The 21,460-nt window shown below is 41.8% G+C and overlaps 1 protein-coding gene across 2 annotated transcripts in view; it reads left to right on the forward strand.

Moving 5' to 3' along the window:
• The window catches only part of EFCAB11 (EF-hand calcium binding domain 11), a 94,113-nt gene that overhangs the window by 44,073 nt on the left and 28,580 nt on the right, over window positions 1-21,460 (forward strand). The window contains exon 6 of one of the 2 annotated variants that reach the window (XR_009557278.1): window positions 10,853-11,043. Coding sequence is in view for 1 of the 2 variants with exons in the window: in XM_035101916.2 (XP_034957807.1) it covers window positions 10,853-10,952 (100 nt within the window). In the remaining variant the exon portion in view is untranslated. Of the gene's footprint in view, window positions 1-10,852; window positions 11,800-21,460 lie in introns of those variants that run through there. The other variant, XM_035101916.2, reaches the window with a different exon arrangement.

The following is a 21,460-nucleotide window of genomic DNA, read 5'->3' on the forward strand; positions in this document are numbered from 1 at the left end:
GTTCATACATTTCAACTTTGAAAAGGGGTGCTCCCATTCACAGCCTCTTCCAAAAATAGCAAGATGCATTCTAAAAGCAATGTTGACATTTGGAAAGCTTGTCAGCAACTTGTCCATTATTTGTGCAAAGGCAATTTCAGCCAGAGATTACCCGCTTGCCTGCATACATAGGAAAAGTAATCTGTGAATGCATGTTCGAGATCTGATGGGTAGGTGTCTATTAATGCCCTTGTTCTAGAGGCCACTTCACCACTGGACCTATCCACACAAAAACTAAGCTTTTCCTTTAGTGTGGCATCTCTCTCTGCTCTTCTCAATGATAAGCTTGTCCATTACAGAATAGAGGGGCTGTGTGCAGAAATTGTCACTGGAACTCAAATCTGTGTCATTAATATCCATGCCAACTTTTTATTTTTTTAAAAAGGAATCTCAGTTGTTTTACATTGTGTAGTCTCCTGGTAGTTGGATGGTAGGAGTCCTTTTGCCATTATTTGGTTCATGCTTGTTTTTACTATACAAAAGTATTCACAATGTCATGGGATAGCCTCGTTTACTAGCCATTTAGAACAGCTGGAGGAGAAGCAACCGTTGTTTAGATTTCCAAAGGGCCATGCACTGGGCTAAGATAGGGATAAGGTTTCTAAGCACCAATATTTGGGGTGGGGGCAAGACTTGGATTGAGACTTTGGTGGGAAGAAGAAGCCAAATGCAGAACATGAGAAAGAGAAATAGAAGTGGGGGTCTAGTATGCCAAAGAAAAATAGGTCAGGGCAGGGAAGAGAGCTAGGATCAAATGATTTTAAGGGAGATGCCTAGATAGAGATTTGGAGGGAAGAAGGATACAGAATGAAAGAGAGAGTTAAGGTGACCTACTACCCTGATGGGGGATATCTGTCTGTAGATATATTATTATTATTATTATTATTATTGTTATTATTATTATTATTATTTATACCCCGCCCATCTGGCTGGGTTTCTCCCGCCACTCTGGGCGGCTTCCAACAAATACCAAAATACATTAAAATATCACAGATTAAAAACTTCCCTAAACAGGCTACATCTCATCTACAGAGAAGGCCTGCACATTGGCATGATTGCATGGCTAGCATTAGGACATAAAGCACACTCAGCTGTTGTTGATTTCTGTCCTCATGAAACAAGCACCTCATGAAAAAATAAAAATTATTACAAAGCTCTGCCCTTTCAAATCTATCTTGGTTGGTTTCTTATTTTTCCAATCTTACATTCAGTTCTCTATATTTCCACATCAGTTTGCAGTTTTTTAAAAGTCCTCATGAGAATTCACTATCATTTTAGTGCTTGCAGTGACACATGTTTATATGCACCTTTGCCTAATATGCCCATTTTCGCAAAGCAATTTTCCCTAATACAGTGCATTTTTGTATGTGACCCTCACTAATGTAATATATGAATTTTTATAAGTGCACTTTACTCAAGTATTTGTGTTTTTGTACATATTACTTGGCTGGAGAACTGGATTCAAAAGTTCGAGAACCATGTTTTGGTTTATGTATTGATTTGAGGAGTTTGATTCATGTAAATTTTAAAATGTGAACTGAATTTAATTTCTCATACATCTGTACCTCATCTCATATTCATACACAGACAGCCTGAGATTTATTCATTTTCTCTTTTTATCTCTAAGCCCCACAAAGTATCTCCTTGTCTTCTAACTTGTTCACAAAGGTAAAGAATCACATGTCTCCTCTCTCACAGACTATGCTGGAAACTGTAACTAGGCATTGAACAGCAGTCTCATAATCTTTGCTTATGGGAAATATACGATGTAAATATTATAGATCTGTCGGGGGTGGCTGTGATTATGAGATGCCCAGGGCCTACTAAGACCTGTCCCTGATCATATATGATGATTATCTTGCCAACATGGCTACAGGAATGAGCTATTGATGAATAAAACTGAAAGGGAACTGAAAGAAAAGGAGGAAGGGGGGGACTGGGGAAGTGCAAAAGAGGAAGTGGTACAGTTAAGGATTCAGAGAGAGAGAAGCAGCATGGGGAAGACAAGTTAAGTGGTGCAAAGCCTTCTGGGATGAGATTTTAGGGTTATCACTCTTCCATCTACTCATGGAGCTTCTTTAACTACTAACTTCAAAATTTGGGACCCCCTCCAAACCGGTGGCAAAGTTTTGCAGTCATTTTGCAGGGTTTTGCAGTGGAAACCCGATGTTTGACAGTGCCCCCAAGCTGAGTGATTGTTACTCATACTGGGGGCAGGGGGGTAACTATCACCCCAAAACCCAACATTGTCCAATTCACTCCAAACATTGGGGTTTTGCTGGAAAACCTTGGAACTGGTTTGGATTGAATCGGACAGTGTTGGGTATTAACTATGAACCCTGGCTTAATGTATCAATTTCTCAGGGGAGGGGGCACTGCAAAACACAGGGGTTTCACTGCAAAACAACTGCAAAACTTTGACACTGGTTTGGAGCAGATGTCAAATTTCAGGGTTCGTAGTTAATAAAGCTCACTCAGGGTACAGCCTTGGCAGGAGTTATTTCCATATGCATTCCCAGCATCCCTTGCTCATCTCAGTTGCTAAGCACAAGAATTGAGCCATCTAAATGTTTCTACTCTGGAATTATATGTCATTAGCTTTTTAAATTCTAATGCCTGCCAAGCATTATTCATAGTTTGGAGCTTCCAGGCAGCTCATATTGCTTGCCCAACAGATTAGTGAAAATGATTAGAAATCTTGAGTGTTTAGATGATCATGTGGATGGTCTTTTGTTGTGGTCATTTGCTTAACAGCAGTCCCAAACCGTTTCTTTCAGCAGAGAATAATTGTGTTGTAATGGATGCCGAACAAGCATTAGACAAAGGAAAGCCTTTGCTCCAAAGAGTCTTTTCTCTTACCAGATTAAAAATGTGGAAGATAACATAAAGGGTGAGTGAGGCTGAATATAAAGCTTAAAGCATATTAACTGGGTAGAAAGAATTTGAAGGTGTAGCTCTAGGTAGGATGTGTTGAAAGCCGGGACCTTCAAAGTGGCTTTCTCTGAAATGTTCCACATGCAGGGCTAGCTAGATAGGCAGAGCTTTATAGTCTCAATATGTGAATGAGATGGTGGGAGGATGGATATGTTAGGCACTGGGGATGTTTTCAAACAAGCCAGTCCAGTACAAAAGGTTTGGGTTCTACTTGAACCAAGGTGGAACCAGATTGTTGGTGGTTAAAACAAAACGTGACAGAGCACCTTTTAAATTGATTGCCGGGGTAAGGCTGAGAGCAGGTGAGAAGCATCCAGTTTGGAAAAATTCCCCCAGGGATGACAGAGGAGTTGTCTATGGTTATTTAGATAGGGGAGGGCTAGAACTAAACAAATGGAAAGTAAAAGGTGACATGATGGAGGTATATAAAAGTACACATGGTGTACAGAAAGTGCACAGGGAGATGGAATAATCCTAGAACTTGAGGCCATTCGAGGAAGCTGAAAGTTGTACGATTCAGCACACATGGAAGTATTTCTTCACATAGTGCATAGTTACACTATGGAATTCGCTCCCACATGATGTAGTGATGCCAGGCAATTTGGATGGTTTTAAAAGAGGGTTCGACAAAGTAACGGAGGGTAAAGCTGTGTGTGGCTTCTAGCCATGATCCTGTTCTACCTCCGCTGTCAGAGAGAGTATTCTGCTGGATATCAGGCATCACATGTGGGGAGAGCACTTTTACTCCTGAGGGTCCTGCTTTCAGGCTTCCCACAGGTATTTGGTTAGCCACTGTGAGGAAAGGATGCTGATCTCGATAGACCTTTGACCTGATCAGAAGAGCTCTTCTTAGATTCTTAGGATTTTTTTATTTTTTATTTTTTTCCTTGGGAGACTTCTGATTTAATATTTGAAGAGAACAATGCCACTGATTTTTCCTTTGTGTTCTTTGAAATATATGGTTTCTAATCCTTAAAGACAGTGGAATTTGTGAAGAGTGTGGCTATATCAGTAGACCTTATCCCATGATTCTCTTGTTTCTGTATTCTAACTTACCAGATAGGAAGCGTGTAAGCAAGCCAATATTGTTTGTGTGATCCATTTCGCAAAGACTGGGTACATTTATTATGCATTGTTTGTGAACATTCATATCACAGGTGTCACCAAGGGATGAAATGCAACATGTGATATGAATGTTCACAAACAATGCCCAATATTGTTTGGTTTATCATCCCATAAGATGATACCTAATGCCAGTCATAGTCCGAGCAGTTCCATTGAAATCAGTGGACTTCTCCTAAGATCCATTTATCTTAATGTGTCTACTTTGAGTATGACTAGTATTGGATATCACCAGTAGAGAGGAAAAGGACACATACCTGTGCACACAAAAGTCCATTGTATCAGTGGAGCTACAGCATTGGATACAGTCCAATTAATGGTTTAGAAAGAGACCTCCCCAATTGCTTGAAAACATTATCTGAACTTATAAGACCCATCAACTGTAGGTAATCATTGATCCAAAGTTATATTCTTAATTCTGCTTTCATGTGCGCCTTTATAAATGGCAGCATGAAGTCTGGAATTACTCAATACAAAGACGCTCGAGAAACATTCTCAATTTCCCAGGAGAAACATTCACCTGTTTTAAGACCACACAGGCAAGTGAAAGTCATTATTAATCCCAGAGTGTGACAAGCCATCAGCTGAGTGTCTGTAATTAAACATACGACATTGCTGTGTTCCTTACAGGGGGCACTTCATTGTCTACAGAGAGTCCAAAAGGGATAATCAGTATGTTTCTGGAGAAATAGTAATAGCGGCCAGTATAAATATATCCCCACCACGTAAGGACAAAAGGATTGCACATTTGTCAACCTACTCTTCCGATTGGGAAAGGGCAGTAGAAATAGATTAGATGGCCTTTTAAAATTCACTTCCATTCCTAACATTCTGGGAAATAGTGTGTGCTATAATACCAAAATAGGGAACAGTTTAACTTTCCAACAGTAGTATGTCTAGTGTGAGGAGTCTGACAATCAAATATACAATTTCTACACTTTAGGAACAAAAGGAATCTTCCCGTGTAATTTAGAAACATGGAATCAAACATTAGGTGATTGGAAGCCAAAGGAGGTTCACAAAGTGGTGGTACTTATCCTGGTTTGTTCGCCTATTTTATCATAGAATCCTTGAGCACACTGGATACAGAGATTGAACTATGTCTGTCATGAGTACTAATAATCGACTGACTGTCCTTGCATTTAGCTTGTACATAAATTATATTAGAATGATATATGTTGACTGCATTCATGTGTAATATCAATCAAAACCTTTATTGGCATCATCCACAAGCATTCAAAAACATTCAAAACAAATAGGCCAGTACATTTGTGTGTAATACTGAACTGTGGTTTGTTACTACAGTCATACCTCGGTTTAAGTACACTTCGGTTTGAGTACTTTCAGTTTAAGTACTCCACGGACCTGTCTGGAATGGATTAATCCACTTTCCATTACTTTCAATGGGAAAGTTCACTTCAGGTTAAGTACAGACTTCCGGAACCAATTGTGTACTTAAACCGAGGTACCACTGTATGTGAATAAGCCTTGGGCCACACAGCCTTCTAAGGTGTTGCTCTGAGAAGTTGCTTCTGTTTTCCAGTAGCCCATGGCTTCTTGTTATGTCCAAACAGGGACAGACTCTGGTTAGTTTTTGTATATTTTGTCCAAACATATGAACTTTAGACTGTAGTTTATGATCCTGGCTTGTTCAGATAAACCATAGTGAAGACTGATCTCTTCCTTGCAGCTGTACAAGAGAGAGGAGGGAGTGGGGAAGCCAGATAGCACACACAAAAGTTTAGCATTACGTGAAGCAGGGCAATAGGTCTAATTCAATGAATATTTAGCTCATGCAATCTAGGATCATAGTATCATAGAATTGTAGAGTTGGAAGAGACCACAAGGGTCATCTTGTTCAACCCCCAGCAATGCAGGAATCTCTTGCCCAATGTTAGGGTTGAACCCACAATCCTGAGCTTAAGGACAGATCTACACTGGTCATCTATAACATTTAAAATGTGTTATTAAAATATGACACTAGGGGGCGCTGTAGAGCAGCGAGCCTTCAGTAATGGAAAATTGCACTGAGAGTTATATTGAGTTATATTTAATGATGTTATTACAGATCAATGTCGATCCAGCCTAAGAGTCTCATGCTCTACTGACTGAGCTGTGTCCTATATAGTATATCTGCAGCAAGGTATCTTTAATCTAGCAGTCCCTACCCTGCCAATCAGGATGCCAAGTACCGTGTTTCTCATATTATAAGACACGTCTTATATTTATTTTTTCCTCAAAAAAACACACTATGGCTTATTTTCAAGGGGTGTCTTATTTTTTTCCTCCTCCTCCTGCCGCAGCCGGCATTGCTGCTGCTCCTATCACTATGTCTTATTTTCGGGGTATGGCTTATATTCCTTGAATGCTTAAAAATCCTGCTATGGCTTATTTTATGGGGATGCCTTAAAATATGAGAAACAGGGTATAAAGCTCCTCTAATTAAAATCAGGGCTGAGCTAACACAGAGAGGGCAGGGTTATTTTGCAAACATTTTGGTCGATCCTTGTGACAAACCCCATCTTCTGATGTAGCTCCACAGTGCCTCCTAGCATGTTTTGGGAGTTAATAGACATCTAATGAAGCAGAACATTGGAAGATTCAGGAGAGATAAAAGAAAGTACTTCCTCATGCAGTGCATAGTTAAACTATGGGACCAGTTCCCACAGGGGGACAGTCATGGCTATCAACTTGGATGACTTAAAGGGGAAATTCATGGAGGGGAAGGTGTTAACCATGGTGGCTGTCCTCTGCCTCCACAGTTGGAGGCAGCAATGCTTCTGAATACCAGTTACTGGAAACCAGAAGAGGGGAGGGGGCTTTAGTGCTCAAAACCTGCTTGGTGGTTTCCCACAGGCAACTGGTTGGTCATTGGCCTGATCTAGCAGCCTCTTTTTATGTTCTTACATTATCCTCTGCAGTTGACCCTGAATGGATAACTTTCCACTGTTGTTGTTGTTTAGTCGTGTCCGACTCTTCGTGACCTCATGGACCAGAGCACACCAGGCACTCCTGTCTTCCACTGCCTCCCACAGTTTGGTCAGACTCATGTTGGTGGCTTCGAGAACACTGTCCAACCATCTCGTCCTCTGTCGTCCCCTTCTCCTTGTGCCCTCAATCTTTCCCAACATCAGGGTCTTTCCCAAGGATTCTTCTCTTCTCATGAGGTGGCCAAAGTATTGGAGCCTCAGCTTCAGGATCTGTCCTTCCAGTGAGCACTCAGGGCTGATTTCCTTCAGAATGGATAGGTTTGATCTTGCAGTCCATGGGACTCTCAAGAGTCTCCTCCAGCACCAACTTTCCACTGTATTGTCCTTAAATGCACATTCTCAAGTTAAGCCCTTTTCTACAATAGCTCAGTAGTCTGAATTGGCCACGCCTTTTGTAATGTAAATTCATAGTCATTAGGTAGGTGCAACTAGTGTGTTGGCTACATGGACCTCTGACATGGAATTTATTTTGCCATTGGACAACACATTGGTAGGACATCACAGGTATGCAGAGCTTCCCTTTTGAGCAGTCTCCCACTGCTCTTGGCTCCGCATTCGTCTCAGGGCATACTGGACATGCTGCATGGCAAGCAGGCCTTTCAATCTGTGGTCTCAAGGTGAACGTCACTTGAGTGCTACTTTGGGAGGTACAGAAGCACCTCGCTTTGGATTGAATGGTCTAACCATGATGCCGCAGTGTGACAGAGCAGCATTCTGATGAGAGAAGAAAAGACACTATCCTGGCTTTTGTGGATGGCTCTGCATCTCAGTAGGTTTCTACTGTTAACTTGGGGGGGGGGGCATATTTGCAGTGTGCAGAACTTTTTTTTTTTTTAAGAGCAACACTGCAGACAACACACTGAATATCTTCCTTTTTCAAGTGTCTGCTTGCACAATACATTGAGATTTAAAATATTCTAACTGGAGAGGTTCCTTACCACAGATGTGGGAGGGAACTTAACCAGCTTCAGGAGACCTTAATTATCTAATTTAATAAGAGGATAATTTATATTCTACAGTGAGTTAAGTTGTGATACTAATTACTTCTACAGTTCCAGTAAAAGATCAGCCTTAGGTACTGAATGCTATAAAATCTACACTTACATTTTTCAAATGTGAAAAGTTAATGAATAATGTACTCTAAAGTGTAGTTACTCTAGACTACAAATTTGTATATTTTGTTTACTGAATAAAAAAAGGTAAGTATTTCATCCGGTACAAGTATTTGACCAGCAGGGGCGATGGTTTGAGCAGGGGGTTTACCTGTTTCTGGGGGTGAATTTCCACAACTACCCCCTTATGTGGAGGAGATGCTGTTCCCCACTGTTTCTCCACTGTCACTTTGTGATTTCTTTTTTTTAAAAAAAATAATTTTTATTGAATTTTTTTACAAACAAGACAAACAAACAAAACATACAATGTGATTTCTAAGTCTGTGTGACAAGGAGCTGGAGATATATGCTGTATGTTCTGTCGTACGAGTTACGGTCTCCCTGTTTTGGAATTTTAAAATGGCGCATGCTGACTTGCACCATATCTGTACAGCTCAGGACACCAATACCTCAAAGATTGCTTCTCCTCACATGAAATAACCTGGACCATGCAGTTGTAAACTGACACTATTTCTGTGTGCATCAAGTTTGGAGCTGATGTAAATGTGCAGTCAATGCAGACACAACCATCAATTGAAGGTGCATATACCAGGAGCATCTCCACCCCCATTGTTCAGCCCAGACTTGGAGGTCCAGCTCCAAGGGCCTTTGGCAGTTCCCTTATTGTGAGTAGTGAAGTTACAGGGAACCAGGCAGAAGGCCTTCTTGGTAGTTGTGCCCTCCCTGTGGAATGCCTTCCCATCAGATGTCTAAAGAGATAAACAATTACATTACTTTTTGCAAACATCTGAAGGCAGCCCTCTTTCAGGAAGCTTTTAATGTTTGATGTTTGGTTGTGTTATTTTATATTCTATTGGAAAGTACCCAGAGTGGCTGGGACAGCCCTGTCAGATGGGTAAGGAACATGAAATAAATTATTTGTATTAGTATTAGATACTGCATAAATGCATTCCTTGCATGCCATCCCTGTGCCATCCATGTCTCCTCCCTGTTTTAATCACACTGTATAATCAAACTGAATATTATTGAATCTGTTATAGTGTATAGCACACTAAAGTCAGAAAGAAATTGCTTTCATTTGCATTCTAGAATAGTAGCTTTATTGGTATGTGGTACCAAATAAAATAAAATCCTCTGAGCATGACTCCAGGGGGCTTAATTCTAAGTAGATCTGCAGAGAACTGGGAATTCTAATCATGCTGAAGATTGAAGCAAGGCCCTCTTTATTCTGGACTGGTTAACCCAGGCCACTTTTGTCTCTGGCTCCAATTGTCCTCAATCCTTCCACTACCTTCATGTGGCCCTCAACACATTATAGAGGGAATACAGCTCTCAACAGAAAAAAGGAGCCCAGCCTTGCTTTGTATAAATAACCTGATTCACAATCACTAAGGAGATGTTGAATTGCCACTCTACACCTTAAACCACAGTATCATTTAATATGGATTAGCTAACTGTTTATCTATTGTGTTAAGTAGTTGAAACTGTCTTTTATTTACCACTCTTCTAAAGCACATGGAAGAGTCCATTATTACAGCCTCCTATTGATTCTTGCCTTTCTTTTGGACTCAAGTGCTCCAATATGGATTGAAAATGACGTCCGTTGAATGTTCAGTGAGAATGCTTTAACCATACTTTGACCAAGGGTTTTTTTTTTTTTACTGCAAAACAGTTGTTGAAGCATGTTAAGTGAGCTTGTGGAAACTTAACAGTCAGTTCTGTCACACATATTTGGAGAAAATGCCAAAGGTTTGATCAGGCTCCACAGCAAAAGTTAAAAACTTGTTATCAATGGAATATGAAAACTATTCAGAAAAGGGTCTGTTCTGAAAGCTTGTTTGATTTCATTCTTGCCGTACTGAAATGTTTTTTTTAGATAAAATGTCTGAGCTTTTCATTAGCATATTTTTATCCAGGTAAAGAACAAGCATTCTGCTTAGTATTATCCTGGGGAATCTGATCATTTAAGATACTCTTTTCAATTAGTCACAGTAGTCCCCTTTGGGAATGTGCCTGCCCAGTATCTCCGACCTAAACAGTCCATGGACAGGAAATTGATGAAGGAACTAGAGGACGGCTTTTATAAGGCCAGGATGCTGCTCCTTATGATGAGCTCTGTGATGGTACCTCTGAGGAATATGCTTAAGAGCAAGAGACTAACAGCAACTTTGTTTTTCCTCTCATGTGACATCATAGCATGCCAAAATAGATTGGATATTGGAACGGTATTGCTACCCTGCTTCCATTTTTATATGAGGAATGGCTGTTATGTGGCCCTGCAGAAGTTGCTGGGCTACAGCTCCCCTCCTCCCTAATTATTGGTCATGCTGGTGGAGACCAAACAGCATAGGGCCACAGGTTGCCATCCCTGTTTTATACCCTGGTCTGGCTCCCTGGCAGTTAAAGAGTTTAGTAAGGAGCAGGTATGTTGGCAAATGCGTACAGCATAGCGCACTCTTAATAATTCTAGGTTCCTTATTATGGAAGCCATATTAACTTTCTACAAAACGGATGGCATAGTCAGATGTTGCTGCCTTTGCCTTCACCATTTATAACCAGAGATGCACAATAAGAAAGAACGGTGTTAATAGAATTCTAGGTATACATTCTCTGAATTAAGTGATAGTTCTAAGTGTCAATGTTTTTCTTTTGTAGGGAAGTTGATCAGGATTCTGATGGCCATATTAGCTTCAAAGACTTTGAATCGGCAATGAACTATGGACAGGATAATTTGTCAGCGCTTCCTCTCATCTAATGAAAGCAGCCAAAGAAAAAATACTCCATAGCCAAGGCTTTCTAAAATCTACAAAACACTTTCCTTCAGAATCTTTTTTAAACAAATCAAGGTAGATATGATGCCACAAACAAGCTGCCTTTTGAACCTTCCATGGAATGTATTGTGTCTTTAAACATATATTCTGTCTTTAAACATATATTCTGTCTTTCCAATAAATTCCTTTTTGACTTCTGCTTCCTTTACATTTGCTGATTTTCCTCTTCATGAATATTGTTAATATGAGCAAAGCCAACTGATATGGCTGATTTGTTTGGAAGTGAAAGGGGGCAGTTTTTTTATACTGTGAATGAATCTATAACAGGGGTGCACAAGCTGCAGCCCTCCAGATGTTTCTGGACTACAACTCACATCAGCTCCAGCCAGCCTAGCCAGTGATCAGGGATGATAGGAGTTTTTAGTCCAGAACTATCTGGAGGACCGCAGGTTGTGCACCCCTGATATAGAATAACCACATGCAACTCAAGAAGGGGGTCTGTGGAATTATCTGTTCAGATTTTTAATTATTATACATAAATGTACATCTGTTTTCAAGCATTTTCAAAGTGGTTTACAGAAAAAAACACATAATACGAGCACATAATCTGTAGTCTGGGGTTTGGCAGGTTTGTCCAAAAAAATATACTTGTGAGGCCCTTTGTGTGCCACCTTTCATTTCAACAAGCTTTTTAGGTAGCAATCCTGTGCACCCATACAGGGGAGTAAGTTCTGATGAAATCAGAAGCCCTTGCTTCCAAATACACATGTGTAAGATTGCTGCTGCTTCTTTGGCCATCACTCATAGCCGAATAAAATTGTATTCCTTGAACAGTTTTAACAGTGAGTCTGTAAGTGACTGTGGAGGCAAATCTGGATCCACACATCCTTCCACAATGGGGACATAGGGTTCTGGGCGAGAGTTGATCATGGGGAAGGTTTGCCAAGCGTGCCTTCCTCTTAGCGCATTTCTCCCTTTCGTCCTGAGTTCGAGCATCTTCAAAACCCACAACACCTTTGGTAAAGGCTGTTCTCCAATTGGAGCGCTCGCAGGCCAGTTGTCGGTGTTATACTACATTTTTTTAGATTTGCCTTGAGAGAGTCTTTGAACCTTTTTCCGTTTTTAAGTTCGGAATAGAGTAGTTGGAAGTAGTTGCTTTGGAATATGATAATCAGGCACCCAAACAACATGACCAGTCTAACGAAGTTGATGTTCGACACTGGTGATCTTTGCTTCTTCCAGTACACTGACATTAGTTTGCCTGTCTTCCCAAGTGATGTGTAAAAATTTTCTGTGATGAAATCTTTCGAGGAGTTGGAGATGGCTTTTATAAGTGGTCCATGTTTCACAAGCATATAGTAAGGTTGGTAGTACAATAGCTTTGTAAACAAGCATTTTGGTTTCCTTGCGAATGTCCGGTCCTCAAACACTCTGCATTTCATTTGGGAGAAAGCTGCACTGCTAGGCTTGCAAATAAACCTGAGTGGTGGGTTAAAGAGACTCACTCATCCAATGACATTCCTAGAGCTTCACAGCGGATGTAAACCTGGGTTTCCCACATTCAGACCCATACATTAGGCAAAAGATTGCACTTGTTTTTATCATCATCTGCCATAATAATACATAGCATAAGTCCAGCACAACTTCAGTTCCTTGTTTTGAAGCCCAAACTCATCCGCTGGGCTGGCATGGCAGCAGCTGTTGGTGCTGGTATGTTTGCCCTTGACCCTTGCCCTTGGTCGCAGCATAATGGCTCCATGAATGGGTTGCTGCACAAGCAAATCAGTGCAACCTTCATAGCTTTCCTGGAATTAAGGGAACAGCTAGCTGCATGAACCAAACTGCTCTAGGTTAGCTTTCCCCAGTTGGGTACTCTCCTGATGCTTTGAACTACAACTCCCATGTTGGCTGAGGCTGATGTGACTTGTAATGCAAACCATCTGCACGGCACCAATACTGTATTGCCTTAGCCCAGCTAAATATAATGTTTAAGGATGGCCTGCTAGATAGAACCCTATTCCATTATTCACTGGTTCCTTTGTCAATTTCTGATAGTATTTTGTTCTCTGACATTCTGGAATGGTATCAAAGAAAGTCACACCTCTTGTCATTTACTTTAACATTGGAGGGGAAATTGTGTCCAATCATCCATAGACAAACGTGGACAACCCCCGCATGCCGTTGTATATCGTACCGGTAGTTGCCAGGTTCATCTTTGTTGCATGTTTGGAGGTGTCAAGTGTGAAGAGGACACACATGCTCCCACCAGCAAACATGCCTGCAGCTGGAGAGAGCAAATCAGCTCTTGGCTGAGAGAGTTTGGCAGAAGAACGACATTGTTTGCTGTAACTGTATTCTGTGTAGTATTGTCTTGACAGACAGTTCAAGCAAAACTTCACAGTTCTTTACTCATAAATGAGATGTGAAGTTTGACACCAAATGAAGATATCCAAAGAAGAACGAGGACATTAAAGATTCAGCACTTGTCAGAAGGCCTCCATAGTTAAACAAGAATTGCTATGACATTGCACTGTTGCACTTCAGAGCAACTCAGATTTCTGAAGATTATTGTTATCTCTGGATCTGAATGACATCACTTCTCATTGAAATGGCAATCTGCCATCTCTCACTTGAGTGACTTGGTTTATACTATTTCTCTTACAGTATGGCTTCAGATGGAGGTCTTCAAACTGTAACTTACAGCTACCACTACTATTATTATTTTTTACTTTTCAGCACATGGAAAGGTCTCAGTACACATAACGAGAAATATTACAGATAAAAAACTGAGGAAAAAGTTTCTTTGCATCATCCTTCAGCCCCACAAGAACAGCAGACCCATCAGAAAAGCAAACACCAAATCCAGACATTTGAAAGCTAGCTTCTTTTCAACTCTCTTCTGTGGTTAGGCTGGCCCTCAAGTGCAAGAAGAGTTGCTGTCTATCTGAATAGTGTTGTTGTTGTTGTTGTTGTTGTTGTTGGCCTCAGTGATCTGTCTACAGTGGTATTAGTAGTAACCTAACTCAGAGATTGATTGTAGGACTAAACAGAATATGGGCCCCTGAAATTAATTTGTTTGATAGCTGGTAGAAATCCCCAGGTTCAATCCCTGCCATTTCCAGGTAGGGCTGGGAGAGAATCCCGCTGGAAACTCTGGCCAGTGGCTACCAGTCAAGTGTAGACAATACTGAGCTTGATGCACGAATGGTCCGACTTGGTGAACGGCAGCTTCCTATGTTCCCTACATGTATTCCCCCCCTCCAAAATGGAAATGGCAGTAGCTAGAAACACATTGCTTATTTGCTGAGTTTTATTTTAGGCAAATTAACATGCTAGCACAAATGTAATTGGGCTTATTTTTAAAATCCTCCTGATGATGCTTTGGTTTGCCTTGTGGGATCGCAGATAGAAAACTAGCATCTGGTGTTTGAGGCTGCTGGGGATTTGCACCATATTATGTGTAATAGCTCCACTGTAAATAAACAAAATGAATAATTAAATGAGTATTAAGGTGGCCCGAGTGATAACATTTTAAAAGCATTCTTTGCAGAGGATCGGATGTTAAGTTTTGTACCACAGGGGATGCATTCCTAGTTAGATTTTGCTAAGGGGTCCCCTTTACCTTTCTGGACATGAAGCAAGGTGAATGTCCATGCAGAAATAAAAAAGGTACACTAATCAGAGTATTCAGCCTTCTAGTGCCTAGGAGAATTGTCTTTTGCAGTCAGAAAAATAAAGTACCTCTCCGTGGAATATGCAACAGAATAGATTTTGTATGTTATGTTGGCTAAACCCAAATCAGTAACTGTGTATGTTATGGAAATTCCAATTTTGGTGTTTTACAGCTATTATTTAGGAAAAGTGGTGTTTGTTCTTCTTATTGATAAAAATGTAATAAAAAATATTTAAGAGAGGCGGGAGAATAGTCTGTGCAAGGAGACAAAATTGTATATTAAAACTATATGTCTCATTAATGTTAACTAACTGTCCGAACATTATATATAGATTGTACTTTCTTGGGCTCCTTGATCACTGCAGATGGTGACAGCAGTCACAAAATTAAAAGACGCCTGCTTCTTGGGAGAAAAGCTATGACAAACCTAGACAGCATCTTAAAAAAGCAGAGACATCACCTTGCCCACAAAGGTCCGTATAGTTAAAGCTATGGTTTTCCCAGTAGTGATGTGTGGAAGTGAGAGCTGGACCATAAAGAAGGCTGATCGCCGAAGAATTGATGCTTTTGAATTATGGTGATGGAGGAGACTCTTGAGAGTCCCATGGACTGCAAGAAGATCAAACCTATCCATTCTTAAGGAAATCAGCCCTGAGTGCTCACTGGAAGGACAGATCCTGAAGCTGAGGCTCCAATACTCTGGCCACCTCATGGGAAGAGAAGACTCCCTGGAAAAGACCCTGATGTTGGGAAAGATTGAGGGCACTAGGAGAAGGGGACGACAGAGGATGAGATGGTTGGACAGTGTTCTTGAAGCTACGAACATGAATTTGACCAAACTGCGGGAGGCAGTGGAAGACGGGAGTGCCTGGCGTGCTATGGTCCATGGGGTCATGAAGAGTCGGACACAACTAAACGACTAAACAACAACACTCTCTCTCTCTCTCTCTCTCTCTCTATATATATATATATATATAGTTGCATTTGTATACCACTCAAGGCTTCCCAGACAATTTTGTTACCGAGGAGGGATTTGAACACAAATCACCTTGACTCGTGCACAGCTGTCTCACCACTTCTTCCACACTGTCTCTCACAAAATGCGTGTGAATTGCCTCTGATAGAATTCAGGAAGCCAGCAACTCATTTATAAGAAGCAAAGGCTTAGGATTGAAGCCAGCCTGAAAGCTTAGGCTTTGTGCTAGCATCTCTACCAATGCCGCATGTAGAGGAGACTGTGTTTACTTGGTGATGTAAAGGTACTCTGGACATGCTCAGAAGCACCGTGTTCTTCCTAGCCTTTGGTACAACCCTCTGGTCACCATGCCCTCAGGTAGAAATTCTATGCATACTCACCAAGACTTACGGAACTCAACAGGGCTTGCAGCATCAGAATAGGTTTGCACTATATTACTGAAATAATTATATATCCTTTCCCTTGTTTACCCCCGCTGCCACTTTCCTTCCTTTCTCCTGTTATTTAATCCCCCATAAGGATAAGTGGCATATCTGGTTCCACTAGTATATTGAGGCAGTGAAGCTTCTTCCAAATATAGCCTCTCACCTGGTTACCTTAAGTATAGGATTGCATCCTAAAAACACATCATAATATATGCAATACATTTATTCATCTCAGTTGTGAAAGAATGAGTGTAGGGACCCCTCCAAAATATCACCTTCACATGCAGCTAATTCTGTCTTTTAAATGATGGTGATAGAATATTCAGAAGGGGGAGGAGCAATAATAGATCCCTCCCCTATCTATTATTAGAAATGTTTAAATCCCCTGCTAAACTTTTAAAAGCCAGGTTTTCTGCCTCCTGTAATTCCTTCATTCTCTTTGGCAATAGGACCACCAGTCTTTAGATATCCTGCTACACAAAATGTGACTTGCCCATTGTTAATCTTCTGGCAAGGACAAAGTATTTTTAGAGCTGTCATTTGCAAAACGGCACCGGAGCTTTATTTGTCTTCTGATTAAAAGAGGTTTTAGTTTGGATCCGTTAACTTGCATGATGTGCTTACCAAGTTGCATGCTCCAGTTCGGTATCATAATGAAGCAGATTCTTGGGGGGATAATCATAATGCTAATTTGAATTGATTCTTTGGAGATTTGGGTTTAGAGATATGCCATGAAATCGGTCGATTAGCATGGAAAAAATAGAACCAAGTGTTATTCTTGGATTTCTCAATGGACTCAAACGCTGCTGAGGACCTTTTGAGATGCCGTATCTCAAAAGAAAAGAAAAAAGAAAAGAGAAAAGTAAAGGAGGGAAGGGGGGGAAAGAGCTACCGGTAAGTCCACAAAAATTCATTTAGGACTTAATTTTCAGCCAGAACATCCTAGGTCACAAAGAGTCTTGTAACTGTCTTAGGGTTGAGCTAAACAAACTTCAGCATGTAATTTCTTAAAAGAGTTTTGGGACATATCCTTTGACCTACAATCCTGCCCCCTAATTTCCAATATACAGTGTTGATATATGAGGCTGTCGCTCACACACTGCTATAGAAATGCATTTCTACAACAGGTGCACATATGTGACACTGTATATTAGTCTGTCCTGCTCTGCTGCCTGTCAGCTGTGATCCCATTAGGAAAGGTTACTGCCAGCAGCGATGGCCAACACGATGCCCCCCAGATAATATTGGACTCCAACCCCAATCAGCATTGGCCAGTAAGAACAAAGGAGACCTGCTGGGTCAGACCAAAAGCCAGAGGCCAACAGTAGGTGGAACAAGAGCCAGTCACGGGCAGAACCAACTAAGTCTACTTTTGTCTCCATCCTCCTTCCTGCTGCGTTGTACAAGTGCGTAACCTCCAAGTATCCATCTTTTCCAGGGACACTCCCAGAATTACAAAGCCATCCCAGCTTCTGATTTGATCCCAGAATGTCCCTATTTCCCCCGCCAGTGCCAATACCACCAAGCTCAGGCAGAAGGATGAGCTGGCACTTGCCCTGAGCTGCAGTGGCGGCAGTGGCAACTGAGAGGGAGCATCTCGTTGCCTTTCCATCGCCGCCGCCAGCCTCCTCCCTTGGGTAGCTCATAGCAGCTGCTGGAGAGCGGGCAAGGAAGAGGAGAAAAAAATATTCCCTCTTCTCAGTGTATGCATTTGTTGGGATACTTAGACATGCAATTCTTCTTGTTCAATTCAATTATTTCTTTTTTGCTATCTGCCCATTGAACGCATTCTCAACTTCAGAATTTCTCAGGAACAATAGTGGAGAGCCTTGATGGTTCAGTTTCCCATCCCATAAATTATGGAAGGGAAATGCATTAATCCTTTAAGTCCATGCATTCCAAACCTAACAGTAACGGAAGCTGAGAAAGTTAGGTGGGGCTGCAGTTTGACATTATGACAGCTTGCCTTTCACAATTGCTTTAGAAACTGCTTCTGATTCTTAGGAAAGGGCAGGGTATCCAAACTGACGTCGCTTCCTCATGTTAGGTCAACTTAACTTTAAAGAACAGCTGCTTCCCAACGTATATCAAGAACAGAAATATGTATCCCCCATTTGTTTTCCTCATTTGTTTCCATGGAGCTGGAACTCGCCAGAACTCAGTCCCGGCACCTCTCAGGTGGGCACCATTGCCATCCTAAGAGAACAAGAGAGGTGTTCATGGTGAGTTCCGGGATCTCATTTTCTAGAAAAACAGCATTGGGGTTTCAGTAGCTACTAGCCACTCTACTGTACCTCCAGCGTAAAGGCAGAATGCCTCTGAAGACCAGTTAAATAAATAAATAAACCTTATTGTGCAGTGAAATTAAATGAGCCCCCCACCCCCATACACTCAGTCTTGTTCACACTCTGTGTGCTTGTCAGAAGTCAATTGCACCACTATTGTTTTCCCATTCAGCAGCCCAACAGCCCACGGATAAAAACTGTTCTTTAACCTGTTGGTGCGGCTGACTATACTTCTGTATCTCCTGCCTGAAGGTAGGAGATTAAAGAGGTGCTGGCCAGGGTGTGAGTCGTCCCTGAGAATTTTCCTCGCTCTCCTGAGGCAGCAGTCTCCTGCGATGTCATCTAGCAAACTCAGGGGACAGTCCATGATATTGTGTGCTGTATTCACCACCCTCCTGTCCGTGGCTGTCAAACCAGCGTACCACACTGTAATACAGTATGAAAGGACACTTTCTATTGTGGACCGGTAGAAAGAGATCATCAATTTTTGTTTGACATTGTTCTTACGCAAGACCCATCAGCAGTACAGGCCACCACCAGTTATCTCCTAGGAGCAGACTGAACCAGTACCTAGGTCTATTGGCCATAGTTTTCCCTACTATGGCGAGATGTATTATATTTCTATTTAAATCATAGATGTTTGCAAATCTGAGTCCTCACTTTTGCGATGTGCAAGTTGCCACCTTAATTTGTAGACTGAGTCACATGCATTGGGCAGGGGAGTTATGTCATGTTTAACTACATCTGTGCAGTGGTCCTATATTTAGGGTGCACTGTGGTCAGGAGTGCAATTTCTTTGAACTCAGTAAACATGTTTAGGACCATGCTTAATTAATTGCTCTTGGGGAAAGTACAGGGGCAGGGTTCTGAAGGAAGGAGAACACTCAGTTTGCTATCTGATCTCTGTCCATGGAATCACAGAGTCAGAAGGGTCTTGGTGACCCTTCTAGTCCAAATCCCTGCTTGATGCATTAAAGGCAGAGCTAGAACCTCCCTAATAGATGGCTGCAAGGTCTGCTTGAAGACCACCAGTGAGGGAGAGCCCACCACCTCCCTGGGTAATTGGCTTCATTGCCCAAGTGCTCTTACCATAAAGAAATGTATTCTAATGTTCTGCTGAAATCTACCCTCCTGTAACTAGGGCCCACACATTCAATGGAAATTTTAAGCACATTTATGCCACTCGTGGCTCTCCCCCCTCCCACCCAAGAATTCTGGGAGCTGTAGTTTACTAAGGGTCCTGGGAGTAGTTAAGAGACTCCTATTTCTCACCCTGAGCTACGGTTTCCAGGGAAGCAGGATTGATTATTAAACCACTCTGGGAATTGTAGCTCTGGGAGGGCATTGGGGTCTCCTAACAACTCTCAGTACCATTAACAAACTACAACTCCCAAGATTTTACTGTTATTATTGGTATACAGTCGTACCTCAGTTTACGAACCGCTCGGGTTGCGAACAGTTCGGGTTACGAACTCCGCACCCCCGGAAGTGTTTTCGGCGTGTGCGCTTTGCGCATGCGCAAATCGAAAAAACCGCGCTTTGCGCATGCGCAGAAGTGGCGCTCGGTTTGCGACCTTTTCGGGTTACAAACTGCGACCCGGAACGGATCGCGTTCGTAACCCGAGGTACTACTGTAATAGCGCTTTTATCATGTTTTTAATATTCTGTTGGGAGCCGCCCAGAGTGGCTGGGGAAACCCAGTCAGATAGGCGGGGTATAAATAATAAATTATTATTATATTATTACTAGTAAGTGCATGCTATGGCTTTATGCTCATTTAAACTTTGCTTTGCCTTCTGGAACAGTAAAGAACAGTAAAGAACAAATGTTCTCAGAGTGAAACGGAAGAAGAAGAAGAAGAAGAAGAAGAAGAAGAAGAAGAAGAAGAAGAAGAAGAAGAAGAAGAAGAAGAAGAAGAAGAAGAATATTTGTATCCTACCCTGCTCTAGCGAGCTAAGGTAACACATATTGGGATATTTAGTTTGGTCCTCCTAACAACCAGCAAATGAGCAAATCAGGCAGAGAAAGAAAGTGAGTGATTTGCCCAAGACCACCCAGTGAACCTCTTGGCTGTGCAAGGATTTGGCCCAAGTCCAGCATTCTCTTTAACATTTGCTAATTCACATTACAAACAGAAGGTCCCACGTACCCTGCTATTATATGTGTACCCTCCAAATACACACAGTGAGGCCAGACTGGTCGAAGATGTCTGACAGGCAGTATCTGTTAGAGTTGCAAACAATCTCTAACAAAGCCCTTTCCAGCTTGTCGTTTGCAAGAGATCTTTTGTATACTTTTGACCAGCTTTCATGCGCACCTGCTACCTGTGCTCCTGCAGCGTTTTATTGGCACATGTTGAAAACAGCGGCTCGCACAGTCAAGTGCATGTCACTTCGCCTCTTTGCCTCCGCCGCTTTGCTCTGTTCTTCGGAGCCATTGCGGGAAGGCAGAATATCACTCAGCGCGTTTTAATCTGCAGGAAAGGGCTGCCTATAGATGACGTTTTGAAAAGCGCACAGAGCATTGCTTAAGTAAGAAAAGGAAAATGCGGATATTGTTGAATCAAAACTATTGGGGCCAAGCCTCGTTCTTTAGGAGGGAACCGAAAAGTATTTCTATAGAAAAATTATCACTGAAAAGTCAGTGACAAAGACCTGGTACAAACAAATGGGCTTGACCCTCCCCTCTCTGACACAGCTTTGATGTGGAGTATAACTCTCTTTGGCTTTGGCCAGTATAGCCGTTCTCGGTGGGTGTGATTGGATTTGTAGAGCAAAACATCTGGAGGGCACCAAGTTGGAGAAGGCTGCCAGAGGGCACAAGAACCTCTTCCAACTGACCTCCTTATTTAGTTAGCTACTTTAGAACACTTGTATCCCATCTTCCTTGCTTTGAAGGCATCCAAAGCAGCGTACAAGATATACAATTTTTAAAAACCACCTTTTATCTATGTGCAAGGTTGCGTGTACAGTCTTAAGGTTGCCATATTTTGAAGAGCAAAAAGGAGGACTTCCACTTTTGACCATGGATCGCTATGATGACTCATTTTACGTACCCATGAAAAAGAGGGCATATGGCAGCCCTAAGAACAGAAGGCATGTATGCAACCCTCCCCCTCCACTTGGGCTGTGTA

The sequence above is a fragment of the Zootoca vivipara genome, chromosome 1 (genome assembly GCF_963506605.1).
Source record: "Zootoca vivipara chromosome 1, rZooViv1.1, whole genome shotgun sequence".
NCBI lineage: Eukaryota > Metazoa > Chordata > Lepidosauria > Squamata > Lacertidae > Zootoca > Zootoca vivipara.